The sequence below is a fragment of the Brassica napus genome, chromosome A7 (genome assembly GCF_020379485.1).
Source record: "Brassica napus cultivar Da-Ae chromosome A7, Da-Ae, whole genome shotgun sequence".
In the NCBI taxonomy this organism is placed as follows: domain Eukaryota; kingdom Viridiplantae; phylum Streptophyta; class Magnoliopsida; order Brassicales; family Brassicaceae; genus Brassica; species Brassica napus.
Genome location: NC_063440.1, coordinates 342206 through 360781, shown reverse-complemented (window position 1 = coordinate 360781; position 18576 = coordinate 342206). Strand labels below are relative to the sequence as shown.

The 18576-nt window shown below is 35.3% G+C and overlaps 1 protein-coding gene across 1 annotated transcript; it reads right to left on the bottom strand.

Annotated features, from left to right (window-relative positions):
• Positions 1-2466, bottom strand: BNAA07G00130D. The gene is made up of 2 exons (XM_013858720.3): positions 578-2466; positions 1-481 (listed from the first exon to the last, which is right to left on the bottom strand). The coding sequence occupies exons 1-2, from the start codon at positions 632-634 to the stop codon at positions 290-292; spliced, it is 249 nt and encodes an 82-aa protein (XP_013714174.1). The 5' UTR covers positions 635-2466; the 3' UTR covers positions 1-289.
• Between the last annotated feature and the right edge of the window lie 16110 nt (positions 2467-18576).

The window sequence follows — 18576 nt, the reverse complement described above, 5'->3', positions numbered from 1 at the left end:
TTAAATAAACTTCAATGTTAGAAGAATATTAATTACACAAACTTCACAAAATATAGGAAAAAGAGAGAAAAAATACAAACAGTAGATTGGTTTTTGATATATCAAACAAACAACGTCTGAAGCATAGGGTTAACATTTCTTCACTATAAACTATAGTAAGTATATATAACTGTATAAGTCTACAACAACTCAAGCATGTGTTATTTGCTTAATTAATACACACTTATATGGTGCATGTGTAAACTGATGCATACATAAACGCAGAGCCAAATTATATGATTTTAATTGATTATACATTAGGATTGTGGTAGATGATGACGATAGACTTGGTGTTAAAATCTTTGACGAACCTCTCTTGTCCTGTCCTAAATGGATTGTTGAGAAGATCTTTGATTGGTTCAGGTAATGGCTCATCCTTCATCATCTTCTTCCAATATTCTTCTGCAACTCCTCCTGATCTTCCTTCACTCAGATTCACAAACTATATACCAACAAATATAACAAATATTATATATATATTAGATGTATAAATCAAATCTTGATTAGTTAGGGTTTTCATATAAAGAAGAAGCTATACCAGGAGAAAGCTGAAAAGGACAAAGAAGACGACGACCAAGTAATGTTGTTGTTTCATGTCTTTTTAACTTTTGTTTTGTTGTTCGAGTATTTTGCTGGATCTATGTTAAAGCTTCGGGTGTTAGGTTAATATATATACCCTTAAGTTGTTTTCTTGATAATAGTGACAACTCCCCTCAGGATCCTCGTATTTTTTTATCATTTGAAAATCATTTAATATTATTACTACAATGTAAGGTCAATTTTGTACTGTGTGTATTTATAAACAGTAACCTAATTTTTTTATGTTTTATCTAAATTTTGGAGTTGTGGACTGCTTGAGTAAGGATTTTTTTGTCTATTCTTCTCTGGAGCTATCAACTATCACAGCTCAGAGAGCAACACCAACATTTTATATATATAGAACATAGAAGAGTTCTATTATTTAGTATGCTAATTTTCCGGTACTTAATTAATTACAATAACAAATATTCCGTGATTAAAAGTTTCAAAATATATATTCCGTGATTAAATAAAACAAGAAATAATATGGGGGTAAAATATACGAAATATTGCAACTAGAACTCAATTATATTTATTTTCAAAACGAACTAATATTTTCTTGTGTGAAACATTTTGGGTAAAGAAAACACTAAAAACCTATGCGTGTACCCGATTAAAGATGTTTTGTAATGTTTTCGCTTCACACCACAAAGTGCTAGTTTCATTATTATTAGTTTTTTCTTTTTGGAAACAGTTTCATTATTATTAGTTAGTGTTTGCAAAATGATGCTATATATGTCAAAACAAGGCTTTTAGATTTTTAAGGGTTTTTTTTAAATGATGCTATATATGTCAAAACAAGGTTTTTACATTTTCTGATTTTATATTGTTGATGATCTTGAGATCGTTGTTTTCTTAAGTTATCATTTCAGTTTGGAAATAAATATATATAAATGTTTGTTACTTCTCTTTAAACTGTCCCCCACCCACCCCTCTGAGTTTTTAATTAAAACAAATCTAAAAGCAAATGTTGGCTTTTCTCCTTAAGAGTTAATTTAATTGATGAAATCGACAGGTCAAAAGTTAGATTATTATAATAACAAATGAAGCGGGTCAACTTTGAATGTTTTTGCACATTACCTATATGACATGACACATAACCCCCCACTTCTATACCTTTAACTATTTAATAGTATAGATTTGCTCGGAGAGCATTTGCTTAATAGATATGGTTCTTGAACTTTTTGATACAGTCGATTAAATGGTTCTTGAACTTTTTTATACAGTCGATAATGATTGACATCAATTGGTGGTAATGGACGAACATAGTTCATGAGTAAAAAAGTTATAAAATGAAGAGAATCACATTTGCATACGGACTTAAAAGCGCTTCGATGGACTATGAATAACATATTATATCATTTGAAGTAATAATAATAATATTGTTGATCCTATTTTGTTGTGGAAATTTATTTTAAAAATTTTTATATGTAATAAAATTATATTAGTGAATAATATATTTTCATTAAATTTAATTTAGATTTAATTATTACATTAGGAAATTGTTATTACATAATATTGTACGCATACATAAATATAAAAGTGTAAGCAAATTCATAGAAACAAAATAGAAAACATGACATAGTAATAGTCTAAACATATTTTTAAATGACATAAATTAAAGGTACATAATTTGAATCCACAAATTAGATATATTTTTTTCTGATAAATGGACTTTGTGATCTAATAACTATTTGATCACAAAATTTACCTATTATTTATTTACCAAATCATAGGATGAATATTGTTCGACATATGATTTTGTTTAGATCTTCATAAAATTAAATTTTTTAAATAGGTCAATAAAAATGGGGGAATAAAATACAATAATTTAATAGTGTAGATATATATTTAGTTTAATTTTCTAAGTTACTAAATAATTGGTTCAACAAAATAATTTCTTAAGGTAAAAGTTCAAACCAGACATCGAGTTATATTTATATTACAATTGTTTTGAAAATATTTTATACATTCACTACAAGAAAATAGTTCTTTTGCAACAGAAAAATTGCAACATCCATTTTTGTTAATATATAATTTGCTATGTTTATTGCAATATTTTTGCAATGCTCAATATTTGTTACAGTTTCATTACAAATTTATTGCAAAATAACAACTATAAAAGACGTTGCATAATTTCGTTACTAAATTGTAACTTTTTGCAACATAAATAAATATCTTGCAAATTTTGCAAGAAACATTCAACATTTTGAATCATTGCTAATTTGTAAAAAAAAAAAAAAATATGTGGCAAAAAATGTGACTGTGATTATATTTTTATTATATGTTTTTATAAAAAAGGTTAATAGTTTTTGTATATTAAATATAAAAATATATAATATATATTTATAGTGTATATTTAAACATGTACCTATATTTTTTAAGTTTCAGATTCTTGAGATTTTGTTAATAGTTTTATTTTATGAATTTTTTTGTCCATCTAATATGGTATAATTTACTTATTCCTATTCAAAATAAAAGGAAATTAGACAAAAAAAAAATAAGAAAACAAAAAACTAGACACGTACCTCCTTCCAAATCATTAAGTGAAAAAAACTATGACATAAAGAAATTGATGCGGTCTTTTGGGCTGCCTTACATGATGTTCTTGATGTGGAACTAGACTCAGAACAAGATGATGTAGTATCTCAAGATTCTCAATCAACAGAAGACATTTCATACTTCTGAGACGTCAAGACGTGAAACTGCGACTACGGGATGACAAAACCTCTTTTTATTCTTTAGTTTTCTTACCTTGACATCTTGATTATTACGAGCTCATTCTTCCTTTTATTCTTTAGACTGTCTCTATATATTGGCATTTTCAAATTATTTCTAGATTCATCGACCTATCTTTCTCTCGTTTATATATCAATCTGCCGTTTTAAGCTTCCTATTTAGCTCTATAATTTTGTTCTAGTTTCAAAAAATGAACGTTTATATATTTTACATCGTGGTTATTCTAGTTTATAGTATAGCTCTATATACTATATTCTATTATATATTTTTGTAAAAGCTCTATATTTTTATTCTAGTTTCAAAAATATATAATAGATGTTCTGCCGTATTATTCTTGTTTCATATTAAAAGTTATATATTTTGTGTTTTTTTCTGAAAATTTATCAAATAGTCCATACGAAAGGAGCTTGTAACTACTAGAGTATTTTTACTTTTTAGTCAAATGATCTTCCCGTCTTATATTTCATTTTCCGCTTGAATTTAGTTTGTTTAGAGAATATCATGCTAAAAAGATATGGATATATCCAATATAGAGAGGTTTAGATTTTGTTGTTTTCATATATATATATATATATCAGCTTATACGATCTTTTTAATAATTCAATAACTTCTGCATAGTAGTTATTAGAACGAAACTCATCTCCAGATGGCAAATGAGGGTCAGAATCAAGGAGCAGCCCAACCTATGAATGTCTTAGGTGTTCTTAATCCTTCCAGAGTGAATAAGATCAGAAAACGTACATATATTTTATATACGTCACGTTATAATTTTAATTGCGTTATATTTTTATTTTTGTGTACAGGTTCAAACGTGATTCCTTAATCACTAATGAGATAAGAAGAATCATCCGATCTGATTTTCCTGGCCCGTATCGGAACTGGTCAACTACGCCGCAACATGTAAAAGATCGATGGTGGTACACATTTAAGGTATATCACAGAAAGATAAAACTGTCAGAATATATTTTTCTTGTTTTATGTTTGCTATGACTATAGGAACACTTATATCTCTTCTCAGTGAAGTTTCAGTCAATGGTAAATTTCCTGTCACCATTGAAAGCATCTTGGAAAATGATGACACTTTCAAGAAAAAAGTGCAAGATATTTCTGAAGAAAATACAGATATCAAAGCAAGGCTGAGCAAACTTGAAGGATTAGAGAAGATGATAACAATCTTTTTTCCAGCTATTCTGTCCATTGGTGTCAACTGTTAAGTTTCAGTTGGCTGCTTTAGTTATTTTTCAAAGTTCTTATTAGGTTTTCTAAGTTCTTATTATGTTTATCTAGCTTTCAAATTATCATTGGTTTTTCTCTAATAATGCATTGTTAAACTTTTTAATATTTTTTTTATTTAGTAAAGTTGGTTATTTTGCTTTTGTGTTATTATAAAATACTTCAGTAATCATTTATGCAACAAAGCTAACAATTTACTAAATTTATTAAAATATTAATTGGCAACCACGTAATAACTTTTTTTTGTAACCACGTAATAAACTGTCTCCACAAAATATTTGCACCAAATATATTATATAAAAGTAATTAAAAAATTTGCAACAACATTCGCTAAATATTAATATCAGATTTTGTAACAATTTAAATTGGCTCTATACGTTAGACGTTTTGATGCAATAATACTACAAAATTGCAATAAAAATTGTTGCAAATTTGCTATGTTGTTTGCTATATATTTTACGTGGCAATGATTTGCCACAATTAATGTTGCACAAATACATTGTAAATATACAACAAAGTTGTTATAAAAATATTGTTGCAATAATATGACATATATAACAACAACTTAATTTGTTGCTAATTTTGCTACGTATATGCAACAAACATGAATTTGCAACATTCAAACAGCAAGAAGATAAAATTTGTCACAATTTTATTGCAATTTCATATTTGCAACAATATATGAGCATATTGCAACAATATATCACTATTGCAATATAGCTGTTTTCTTGTAGTGATTACTTTCATTAATGATAACCAAATGTTTTCGATTATATAAAATTAAAATTTTATTTAATATTTAATCATGGCTCTTTTTGCTTCTTAATTTTTATTTTTTTATGACTGAAAGATACTTTCGGAAACCAACAATATATATAAAAATTATATTTATATTATTAAAATACATTTTCCTTTTTTGTCCCACTGTTATTATATTAATTTATAATTGATGGTGTATATCATTTTATGATATTATTAGAATTAAATATTTATATTAAATATTTAAATATGATTTTATTTAATTTATTAATTTTTCAATTTTTTCATAGAGTAGATATATTTATAAAAGAGTTAAAAATTGTAAACTTATCTATAAATAGGAAGAGAAGATCACTATCGACTTCTTAACTTATATATATCAGTATCATAAATTCATCGGCATGAAAACAAACTATTTTACATTGTAAATAATTTACTAATTAACTAAGCATAACTATAAAAATGATAATGATGCTAAAAAGGTAAAAGGTAAAATGAGTTAAAGTTTCTTACTATTGTTTGATAATTATGCTTTATGATTTTAAACATATACTCTCTCCATTTTTTAATATAAGTCATTTTATAATTTTGCACATACATTAAGAAAATCATTATTTTTTAAAAAATTTTTTAAACAAAAACATCATTAATTATTTACCTAACCACAATCAACCAATAATAAAATAAAAGGTATATTATCATTGGTCATATAACATTAAGTGTTAATAAACTTTACATAGAAAATCAAAAACGACATATAATTTGAAACATACAAATTTTTCTAAAATGACTTATATTAAAAAAACAGAGGGAGTATATACTAAACAGTTTACTGTCAGAATTAAAACACGTGTTGTCTAGTCATTAATTTATATATAAAATATGACAACATTTTCTAAAGGGCTTTAAAATATGACAACATTATGAATTAAGAAAACTGGTTTGGCAGCAACTATTATGCACAAATAACCAACTGCTTTAATTGGTCGGAGAAGAATAGGTTAATAAGACCCCACCATTAATTTGAAGTTGATTTTCTCAATTCTTTGAATACTTAAGGCGACGATGTGTTGTGATCACTACAAGAAAACAAAAGATTTACGAGGGCGCTTTTCCTCGTGAATTCGTCGTAAAAGGAAGTTTACGAGGAATTATCGAGGAAACCCGTTTCGTTGTTAAACATTTGTCGTAAAGCATATTTCCTCACTAATTCGTCGTAACATAGCGAGGAAATAATTTCGTCGTAAAAACGAAGAAAAGCACTTCGTCGTAAAGACCACGGAAAGCTTCCACGTAAGAACGTCGCTAAACTTTCTCGTAAATACCTCGAAACGCGTTCCTCATAAAATCCACGTAACTAACTCGAAAGTAAATACTCGTAAAGTAAACGTAAATTCCTTGATAGGTTTCCTCGTAAAGACCACGTGAACTATCCACGTCATTTCCTTGTAATATTTTCCTCGTAAAAACCTCGTTAAACTTCCACGTACAGAAGTCGCAAAATTAGCTACGAATTTACGTCGTTTCGTTATTTTACAGAAATATAAAAAAATTATAATTAAAAAAATAATTTAAATTATTAATAAAATTAAAATTCTAAAAAAATCAAAACCAAAATATTTTATATATAAATAAGTTTTGAATTCATAATACAAAAACCGAAAATAAAAAGAACTAAGAATCGTTTATCACCCGGTAGAATTCATCACTCCTCGCTGTTATATTCGCCTCGGCATGTGTGTCGGATGTTGCTCGCCTGGAATAGGATTTCGTTGTCGCATGGTCCTCAACAAGGTCTTCCATTCCGTATTTGTGGCCGCTACAACGTCCAAGAAGCCCTCGAGTCCACCCATACGAGATCGTGTCAAGCTCAACTCGTGACGCAGCTCAGCAGACTCTCTACGCAGCTCATCGGATTCCCTACGCAGCTGAAAGACTTCATCATCCCGTCGCTGACCATAAGACGATGTCGCTCTCGGAACATCGTTGACGGAACCAATCCCCAACGTCCGTCCCTTTTTTTTAGGGACAACCTTAAAAACAAAAAAAAAAATTTGTTAGTAAAAATTTAAAGTTAAATTAAAAGAATAATAAAAAAATTAAAATTTTAGAAAATTTACCTCCTCGTAAATCTTATCCACTTCAGGTGTGGATAAGGTGACGGGTAATCCATCGGTGGACTGCTGGGTCAGCTGGGTCTGGCGTTCTTCAACCCGAGCAGCCAAATCGTTGTAGATTTGCTCGGACTTGCCATCTATAAATCGGCTCGCCTTGTTCTTGTGGGTCCTCTCGTAAAGTTCCATAAGAGACGGGAGTTCTCCCGTCTCTTTGGCCTAAAAACATTTAAGAAAGTTGTTAGAATATATATAAAAATATATTAAAATATATTAAAAATATATTAAAATTTTAATTTAATTAAATATTTAGTTACCATTTTCAAACGGACACCGGCGTGGGTTTTTTGGCCCGTAGTGTGAAGCATCGGCCCGCTCCCGTGCTCATCGACTGTGTTACGGGAGTTAGAGCAAGACTGGGCGACTCTAATGGAATCAGGAAGACGCCAATATCGGATGAGGCCATCCCAGACATCCATGGTGAGCTCAGCGGGTTTGCCACGCTCATACCCCTTCACGATCCAGTCACCCTTCCAGTTGGAGACCGTGTCCAACAAGCGAACTTTCGCCTTCGCGATAAACTTCTTCCTCACCCTCTCAGTGATCCCCAAGGCCCAATTATACTTTTGCTGTTGGAAAAAATAATTTATAATTAGTTTTTCAGAAAGAAATATATATAAATCATGAAAAAATTAAAAGATATATAATTAATTAATAGAAACTTACAGCGTTAATTTTGAATAACTTCTTTCTGACGTAGTGAGGCGTCTTACTCCAGTTCGGATGTGGCATGGAGAAGTAACCTTTCATCGTGTCGGTTACGTCCGATGCAAGACATCCATCAATCCCAAACCTGGAAAATACAAATTTAAAATATAAATTATTTTTTAAAGTTATAAAAGAATTTAAAACGAATAAAAAAATTATGTAACATACCACAAAGTTCCGTCCGGTCGGTCGGGGTCGATGACTGGTAAACCTTCTCTGCCTGGCAGACGGAGAATGTCCTCTACAGTGTACTGCTAGGAGCACTCGGAGGCACCATCAAATCGGGATGAATCTCGGCGGCGGGCATCGAAGGTGCCATCAGAGGAGGCACAGGTGGAGGAATCGTCGGATGAGCAATCGGGGGAGGCACATGAGGAACCGATGGTGCACTAGAAGAAGGAGACCCAAAGACTCTCTGAGTGTACTGAGTCTCGGGGACAGTCTCCTGACCCGAAGAACCGGGAGCTGAAGAAGACGACGGGTCTAAACGACTACCCAGCTCACCGAACATCTCTTTGTAATGGGCAGTAAGTCTACCTTTTCGAACCTGAGAAAAAAAATTTAATTTTTTAAATTTTCGTCAACAGTATATTTTCCAACATTATCCACCTAATCAACACTAAATAACATAAGATCCGTAAACCAATCTAAATTCCCTATACTAACCACCTAATCTATCCTAAACTAACCAAATAAGAGAGGAATTAAAGAGGTTTACCATTGCAACGAAACAGGGAGGAAATGGAGAGGAAGTGGAGAGGAAGTAGAGAGGAAAGAAAGAGTGAGCGTTCGGAGGTATATATAAGATTACATACCGTCGTAAATTCCTCGTAAGTTTACGACGAATTACAGAGGCCCGTGTTTTTTTTTACGACAAAACAACGAGAGATTACAAAGGCCCGCGTTTTATTGTACGAGGAAGTTACGAGGAATTACAAAGGCCCGTGTTTTTAGGTACGAGGAAGTTACGACGATTTCGCTTACGTGAAATTACCGAGGAAAGCTTCCCTATAAATATACCCGTAACTCTCCTTCTCAACCCACACACAAACTCCCAAATCACACCCTATCTCACATCATACTCCCAAATCCAATCCTATTCAAATGATACATATTTGAGAAAAAAAAGGAAGAGAAGAAGATATTGGAATTTATGTTGGTGAGACTTAAGTAATATAATTGCTGGAAGTCTTGCCACATGTAAATCCAGTATATTTCTTCTTTTTCTTTTTTTTTTCTAGTTTTTACACTACGAGGTCTTTACGACGATTTACGTTACGAGGTGTTTACGACGATTTACGTCCTACGTGGAATTAAAGAGGGCCGCGTTCATCATTTACTTTACGGGGTATTTACGACGATTTATGTTACGAGGTGTTTACGACGATTCCGTCCTACGTGGAATTAAAGAGGGCCGTGTTCATCATTTACTTTACGAGGTGTTTACGACGATTCTCTCCTACGTGGAATTAACGAGTTTCGCTTTCTTTATTTATTAATTTCGTCGTTATTTCCATGTTAGCCAACGAGTCCTTTACGACGAATCTGTCTACGTGGAATTAACGAGGACTACGTCGTAAGTTCAACGTCAACGTACGAGGAATTAGCGAGTATTACGTTTAAATCCCTAAAATCTGAAACCCCAAACCCCAAACCCCATATTCCCTATCTTCTACTTCATATTTTCCAAACTCTATCTTTATTTTCATTCCAAACCACATTTCCTTATCTTCTACTTCATATATTCCAAACCACAATTCTTACTTATTCATAAAACAAACTCCCACATTTTCTTATTCACAAAACAAACTCCCACAATATTATCTTATTCATAAAACAAACTCTCAAATTACCTTATTCTAAAACAAACTACAAAAAATCATATACATCAATCGGATTCCTCGACATTCTCGTCATCACTAGAAATATCATCATTTTCATTAAACTCGTCTTCAACAGCTTCGTCTGTGGCATCATCGGTAAGATCTTCGTACTCGTGATTATGCGGATCAATGAGAAGGATGTCATCAATTTCTTGTTCAGGTTTCTCGACTTCATTTATCTGTTCTTCTTGCAATGGTGGTTCTTCTCCACTGATGATTCGTCCTCGAGGTGTAACTTTGATCACTGCTAACCAGTTTATACCCGAATCTCTCATCCGAAGGTATGGAAGGAAGCTAACTTGGTCTGCTTGTGAAGTTAAGATGAAAGGCTCGAATTTGTTGTACCGTCGTCCACCGTTGACATCAACTACCCCGAATTTGTTAGACCGAACACCTCTGTTGACAACGGGGTCGAACCATTCACATTTGAAGAGGACGCATTTCAGCTTCAGTATCCTGGAAATTCGACTTAAATAATCTCCGTCAAGATCCCGTAGAAATTTGTTTTCCCTTTCACACATATTCCATAGTTACTGGTCGCCCGCTGTCTACCATACTCATATGTGTGAAAACTATGGCCTCGCGTGAAATACATTTGTGATGTAGTGACCTTTACAAGTGGAGATTGAATTACTTTGTGTAACCACTTAGGATAATCTGCATCGTCGTCATAATCAACCTGCAAAAGTAAAGAGAATGTTGAAATACCGATCATGTACGGAAAAAAAAGTTTGAGTTAATACCTGATTTCGCAACCACTTTATGAAGTGTTGATCTTTCCTTTTGTCTACGTCACTTGTGGATATACCAGGGAATGTTTCTTCGACTTGAGAAACAAATAGGCTGTAAAATCACATTTTATAGGAATGAATCTCCCCCAATTAATATAACTTATTATACTTAATTAGATATGTTTCGAAGTGTCCATATATATGTTACCTTTCAACATAACGCATCAATGGATCCTCGCAATTGAGTAGAATATAGGTGTGTGCACTATGAGCGTCTTGTTCACTCGACCACCAAACCTCTTTAGACTTCCCACCGAGCGCCCAATCTGGCTAAAGATGTCTGGAACACCAGCAACTGCATATGTTGGCGCAACACCACCATCATCATATCTTCTTGGAGCTCTTCTCCGGGTACGTACTTTTGACGCAAAGTAGTACGATGTGAAGTGAGAAACTTCTTCCGTCAAACTTCCAGCAATTATAGAACCTTCAACTTTGGAGAGGTTCTTTGCTTTTCCCTTCAAATATTTCATGGCTCGCTCATACTGATACATCCATCCGTAATGTACACGTCCACGAAGCAATGCCTCATATGGAAGGTGGACAGCTAGATGCTCCATGACGTCAAAAAAACCGGGAGGAAATATCTTCTCTAGGTTGCACAATAAGATGAGAATGTTCTTCTGAAGCTGTTCCACAACTTCTTCTTTAAGAGTGTGTGTGCTCACATCCCTGAAAAATGCTCCAATGCCTTTTATATTCCAAAAACAATTAAACACATTGTTAGTCATATATTATTTTACAAATTAAACCGTTATAAAATTATTGTGATATAATACACTACGTAACTGCAAGTGCTTCATGTACGTTTGTTGGAAGTAGCTCCGCAAATGCAAAGGGCAGTAGTCGTTGCATAAAGACATGACAATCATGACTCTTCATCCCGGAGAACTTTTGACCCTATTCAACACATCTAGAGAGATTCGAAACATACCCATCGGGGAACTTCACTTCTGATGCCACCCAGTTGAACAACACCGACTCTTTTTTGAAGACAATCTGAATATCGGAACGGGAACTTGTCCATTGCTTTTAATATGTAACTCGCTTCTTGAGCAAATATCCGGCAACTTCAACCTCGATTTTATGTTGTCTTTTATCTTCCCTTGACATTCAATATTGTATTCATGATGTTCTCAAAGAAATTATTCTCTATATGCATCACATCGAGGTTGTGACGTAGAAGAAGATCCTTCCAATATGGCAACTTCCAAAATATACTCTTCTTGTGCCAGTTGTGATGAACACCGTAAGAATCAGGTATATTACGAGGGACATGCCAATTACCACCCCAACGAACTGTTTCGTTAGCTCCATAGTAGTCGATTTGCGCTTCAATTTGTTCTCCAGTTAGATAAGGAGGAGGAGTGTCTCTCACAACCTTTTTGTGCCTAAACAAATTCTTGCTTCTTCGGTAAGGATGGCCAATGGGAAGAAACTGACAGTGACAATCAAACCAACTTGTCTGCCTACCATTCTTTAGTTGAAACGCATCTGTGGTTCCATTACAATATGGACAAGCAAATCTCCCATGTGTAGTTCATCCAGACAACATCAAATAGTCAGGAAAATCACTTATGGTCCACAAAAGCATTGCTCGCATCGTAAAATTCATCTTCATTGAACAGTCATACGTCCTCACCTCTGCCGACCACAAATCCTTCAACTCTTTTATCAGTGGTTGTAAGAAAACATCCAGGGACCTTTTTGGATGGTTCGGACCAGGTATTAATATGGTCAAGAATAGCAACTCCCGTTGCATGCACATCTCCGGTGGCAGATTGTATGGTGTAAGAAAGACTGGTCACAATGAATATTGTCTCCCTGACATTCCAAACGAACTAAATCAATCTGTGCATAGTCCGAGATACACATTGCGGCTATTGCTAGCGAAATCCGAATATACTTTGTTGAAATGTTTCCAGGCTCTTGCATCTGATGGATGAGTCATCTCACCATCCGTCTGAGTATGCTCGGCATACCATCTCATCTTCTCAGCAGTCTGCTCTGATTGATACAATTTTTTCAATCTGTCTGTAATTGGTAGGTACCACATCCTTTGGTACGGTACCCTGGGGATAAGTAAAGCCAATTACTCTACATGAAATTTAGATACTCATATTATCTGATTATACGAATAGATAATTTGATAGATTTTAGGATTTGAGCTGTTTAAAATTTTCCGAGCCCATCGTATCATTTGCGTAGTCTATATTTTTATGTTATGGGGTTAATTATTAAAGAGTATAGATAAGGTTTATGGTCTGAATGTGCAGATGAAAAGTTATATTGGATGAACTTTGTTTGCTAAGAATATACTGTAAGAACAAAGAACACAGAAACACAAAATACTAATGAACAAGATTCTCCAAATAACAGTTGTCTTTTATTAGAAATCTCTTAAACAAATTACACTCTTTGTTTAATCAGATTTACTCGACTTCACACTTGTGAATCGACACTGATCAATTTCTAATCTACCCAACCTTAATCTAACAGCCAAGTTTCCCGACTTGTTTGACACCCAAAACCTTGTTCAACTTTGACACATCACTGTTTTCTCTCTGCACTCCAAAAACGCTCAAGACAAACTCTCAAAGCTTAATACCTTTACCTTCTCAAACCAATCTTCGTTTTAATCGTGATAAGTCTAAATTTTCTGATTCATCTTTATCCTTAAGGTTTACAATCATTATCTCTTGCCAAATCATAAATAATATCTCCAACCAATAAAATGATTCCACGTCATAACATCTTATGACTTGTGCAACCACAAAACAACATCGAACACATTTATTTGCAGACTCATGGTCTCAACATATACAAATTTTTAATTTATGTTTTCTGAATAGTATTATACATAATACTTAATGTTTTAGAAATTTTGCTTGTTTTATTTTGATACACTTTTCCTGATTACTATGAATGATTAGTCTTTCTTTAGTATTGTATGATCATTGGTATTATTGTATTATGTAGTATTTGTTTTCATTTGTTGAAATGATTTTATTTGTAAACAGAATAATTTATGTATAGTAGTTTTCAACCTTTTATAGCTTTATGTTTTTTTGGCTGAATATTTTTATGTTTCCCTAATTCCTGCAGTTTTAACTAAAAACCGTATATAAAAAAAATCACTAATTGATCAGATACAAAATACAGTACAAAAATAGTTTTATATTTTTAATTGGGGTGTTAAATATTGTGTGCCGAAAAAGCAATATCTCACTGAAAAGTTCATTTTTTAGTTCAAGAAGTTTTTGACTTTGAATTAATTAGGTCAGTATACATAGAAGGAATTTTAATTAGGTAAGTAAACATTGAGCTGACATATTTAAATATATGGAAAAAATGAATGGTTATATACCCTTAGTAACCATGTGATTGAATTTGAGTTTAGAGTGTTGATAAATTATGTTGTCAGTAGTAAATCTAATAATTATACCTAGACTTACAGGTAGATAGGATAGCAATTCTTGAAAAAAATATGATATAACTAGTTGCAGTTTACGAAAAATATTTAATGTTATTTTTTCTTCTTATATGTTAAAAGCAGATATTTATGATGTTTTCTAGATTTGTTAAATATTAACGGCTAAAACAAATCACTAATTCCTAAATCAAACACTAAACCATGGTTAGAACATGATACGATATCGCAGTATAACAACGAAGGAAGAATCACTTTGCGCCGATGACGGAACCAAGCATCACACCACTGAAACAAATGGTATGGAAACTGATGACAGAAAGAACAATTAAACATTTCCTTTGGCAAGCCCTATCGGGATGTGTTTCGTCGGCAAGAAAACTAGTAGAGAGACACTGTGGCACGTATAAATCTTGTCAAAGATGCAGAGAGGAGATCAAAAACATAAACCATATACTCTTCATGTGCCCACCAGCTTTTCAATGCTGGATTCTCACATCAATTCCAACACCTCCGGGTCTTTCCCGAGTACGTCCTTATTTGTGAACTTTGAGTACTTACTGCAGCAAGTTATGACTGCAAATCCACAAGGGGGAGCTCAGATATTCCCATGGATGATGTGGTATGTGTGGAAATCAAGGAATGAGAAGTGTTTCAATGCGAAAGACATCTCTCCTCTGGATACGATTCAGTTAGCTAGACAAGAAGCAGAGATGTGGAGGATTGCGCAAATAGGAGAGAAACTGGATGAGACAGCTGATGATAGGCAAACGGACCAACATAGTAGAACCCGAGTTATGCATGTCGCAGATAAGAGATTTAGGTGCCAAGTAGACGGCTCCTGGTCGGACAAAGACGACTGGATGGGTATGGGGTTCGTACTTACAGAAGGAGAAGTTGCGATATTGCAGAGACAAAAGTGTGCCCCTCGTACACAAGCACTAATAAACGCAGAAGCTAGTGGCCTTATTTGGGCGATGCAAGAAATCCAAGAAAGAGGCTTTGATGGGGTTAATTTCGGCTCTGATTGCCAGCAGTTGATAAAACTCATTCGAAGGGAGGACGAATGGCCAGGCTTAGCACCATACCTAGATGATATTAAATTTCTTTCAACTTGTTTCCATGATGTTGAATTTTTTTATGTATCCCGTGAAAATAATATCCGTGCGGACTCCCTGACTAAGGGAGGACGATCACGAGGTCACTGTTTTACCGTTGTAGACGTTCTGGTTCACTCTAGACCGGCCATAGCAGCTGGTCTAAACGGACCGGAGTAAGTTTTATGAATGAAGTTTGTTTGATGCCAAAAAAATAATCAAATAACTTAATCATATACTCTAAATGTGATTTAAGGCTGCTTGTATCCTAAATCAAATCATTAAATGCAAAATCCAAATCCTAAACGGTAAACACAAATCCTAAACATTAATTCTAATCACTAACGATAAATTCAAAGCACTGGTTCAAATTTTAATAAAGACAAATATAATTTAGTGATTTAATATGTGGCAAAGAGGTAAACAAATTGATCAACCGGATGTGAATCAGTTTTCATAATATCATTTAGGATAAAATATATCCTTTAACGGATATCAAAAATGAACTTAATTAAAAACTTCAACACGTAGACGCGGCTAGGGCTTCTGTGGCGACTCCAATGGCGATTCATCAGATCACCAACTTCCATTGAAGTTTTGATCTTCACCTGGTCGACACGTTCTTTGGCGTGTGGATCACCCTGGTTTTAGGAAGCTTCCCATCACATACTCCATCCCGTTCGATCTTCACTGGCATATCTCTCACGGCAGCAAGGGTTGAGTCTCTCATTGGAGTCTCCCTCTCTTCTTCATCAACAGGATCTGTGCGTTGCCGATCTCTTGATCTTCTCTGTGAAATACCAGATCTTCCCGTCCGTTGCCGTGCGATCATTGCATCCGGTTCACTGCTGTGTGATCACGGTCATTGGCTCTGGTTCATTGCCGAGCAATATCAGATCTTCACGTTCGTTGACGTGAGATCATTGATCCCGGTTCACTGTCGTGTGATCACGGTTGGTTCTGTTTCGTTCCCTGCTGTGTGATCTCTTCATCGCTCTGCTCGTTCGAGCGATCGATTAGCAAGTCTACTGATCATTTTGAAGCGGGAGCACTGTTGCTCGAATGGGATCTTCGTACCGTTCCACTTCAGCCCATATGGCTGATATCAAAGGCAAGGGAATCCTCTATGAGGATGATGATGAACCGATCAAGTTAACGGATCATGATGTCTCCCAAAACATTAATGAGTTCAAGCTGTCTCTGATCGGAAAGATCCTGAACCCGAAAAACAAAGCGTGGAGAAACTCCTCCAGAAATGCCGGTTCAATGGGGATTGGAGGATCGCATCACTGCAAATGACTTGGGAAATGGAAAGTTTTTACTCAACTTTTCCACAGAAGAGGAGCTAAACTCTGTTCTTCGACAGGGTCCGTTTCACTTCAACTTCTGCATGTTTGTGCTGGTTCGATGGGAGCCTATTGTTCATGATGACTATCCTTGGATAGTACCATTCTGGACTAGACTGATTGGTGTACCTCTGCACCTATGGACTGAGAATAACCTGAGAGAAATAGCTTCCCGGCTGGGACATGTTCATCAGGACACAATAGAGCTGATTGAAGGCAGAATGCTGTTAGATTTTGACTCGCGTCGGCCACTAAAGTTTGCACGGAAGGCTGAATCTCCGGAGGGAGATGAGGTTACGGTTGAAATCAAGTACGAAATGTTGTTTAAGCATTGTTCTACTTGTGGTATGCTCACACATGAGAAGGAGTATTGTCCTTCGATACAGCGACAAGGCGTCTTTGCGCGGGTTCAGCTGCAGGAGCGTGGGCCACAGCAGTACTCAAAACCATTGGCTAAGAAGGAACCCACTGCGCTACACTCGAAAGCGTTGGCTGGTCGATATCTTAAGCAGTCTAGCTATGCTACTGGGAGGTATGCCAATGAAGACCGAAGACATGACTTGAATAACCCCCGTGAGGATCATAAGGGCCATGCGGATAGGGTTGTTCGCCGGCGGGATGATCTGTCTTGGAGGAAGAAGTATGGGGGTGCGCGAGAGGAGGCAAAGCCTTACGCCAGGCACATTGGTGCAACCTGGCGTGAGAAGAAGTCCCAGTCCCAGGCCCGCTATGATGGGAATGTGGTACGGGATCGGCTGGTGCGTGTATCGCTGGATCGTGCTGATGGCCGAGATGATCACCAAAGGCAACGGGCCTCTCCACCGCCGAGGGAACGTGCTAAGAGCGTGCAGGCTGATTGCGAGGTTCCTCCACTGCAGTCTCCAGTGCGTACGAGTCCTGAACAGAGAGGTTTGGGTAGTACTGGTACGAGGAGAATAGCCAGTACTATTGTCACGCCTTCCCGGGGAGATGGCTTAGATGGGAATGTAACAAAACGTCTAAAAGGGACTCCTCGGTCTCTAGCTTTTGATACTTTGACGGAGCAGGATCCAAAACCAACTACGGAGAATGATCAGGTGATCGAAGCACTCGACGATATGGATATTACGGAGCAGCTAGATGATGGTTTGATGGATGGTGAGATGCTAGATGATGATTTGATGGGAGTGGAGCTCGCGGAAATGGAAGCCAAGTGCAGGCAGGGAAGCGAAGTTCGTCGTACTGATCAGAAATCACAAAGGCTGTCTGGTAGATCATCGAGACATGTTAAGCATGGCTACAAGTCGAGTGCTCCTTTGGGCATTCAGAAAAAGAAATTTGAGATTCTTCTTCGAGGATCTCCACAGAAGAGATCAAAGAGTGATGGTTCGTCTCTTGTATTTCGTGAGTCTGGTGGGACTGGAGGCTCAAGACGCCACCACCATAGCTCGAGGAAGAGAACCGGCTCTTCAAAGGATGATGGTTCGATGGGATCCAAAAACCCATCCCACTTTGATCAATGAAGACGCTCAGTTGGAACTGTATAGGGATTGGAAACGACCTCACAGTTCGACGCCTTACGGAGATGTGTCAGAAGCATCGCCCAGGACTTGTGTTTCTTTCTGAGACGAAGAACAGAAGGCTGCTGTTGCAAAACATGCAGACCGACTTAGGATTTGATCATTTGTTTACTGTTGAGCCACTTGGACTCAGCGGAGGTTTAGCTTTGTTTTTTATGGATGAATTTCAAGTTAATGTTTTGTTTTCGAATAATCGTATGATTGACATTGAGGCAATCATTAATGGAATAAAAGTCTAT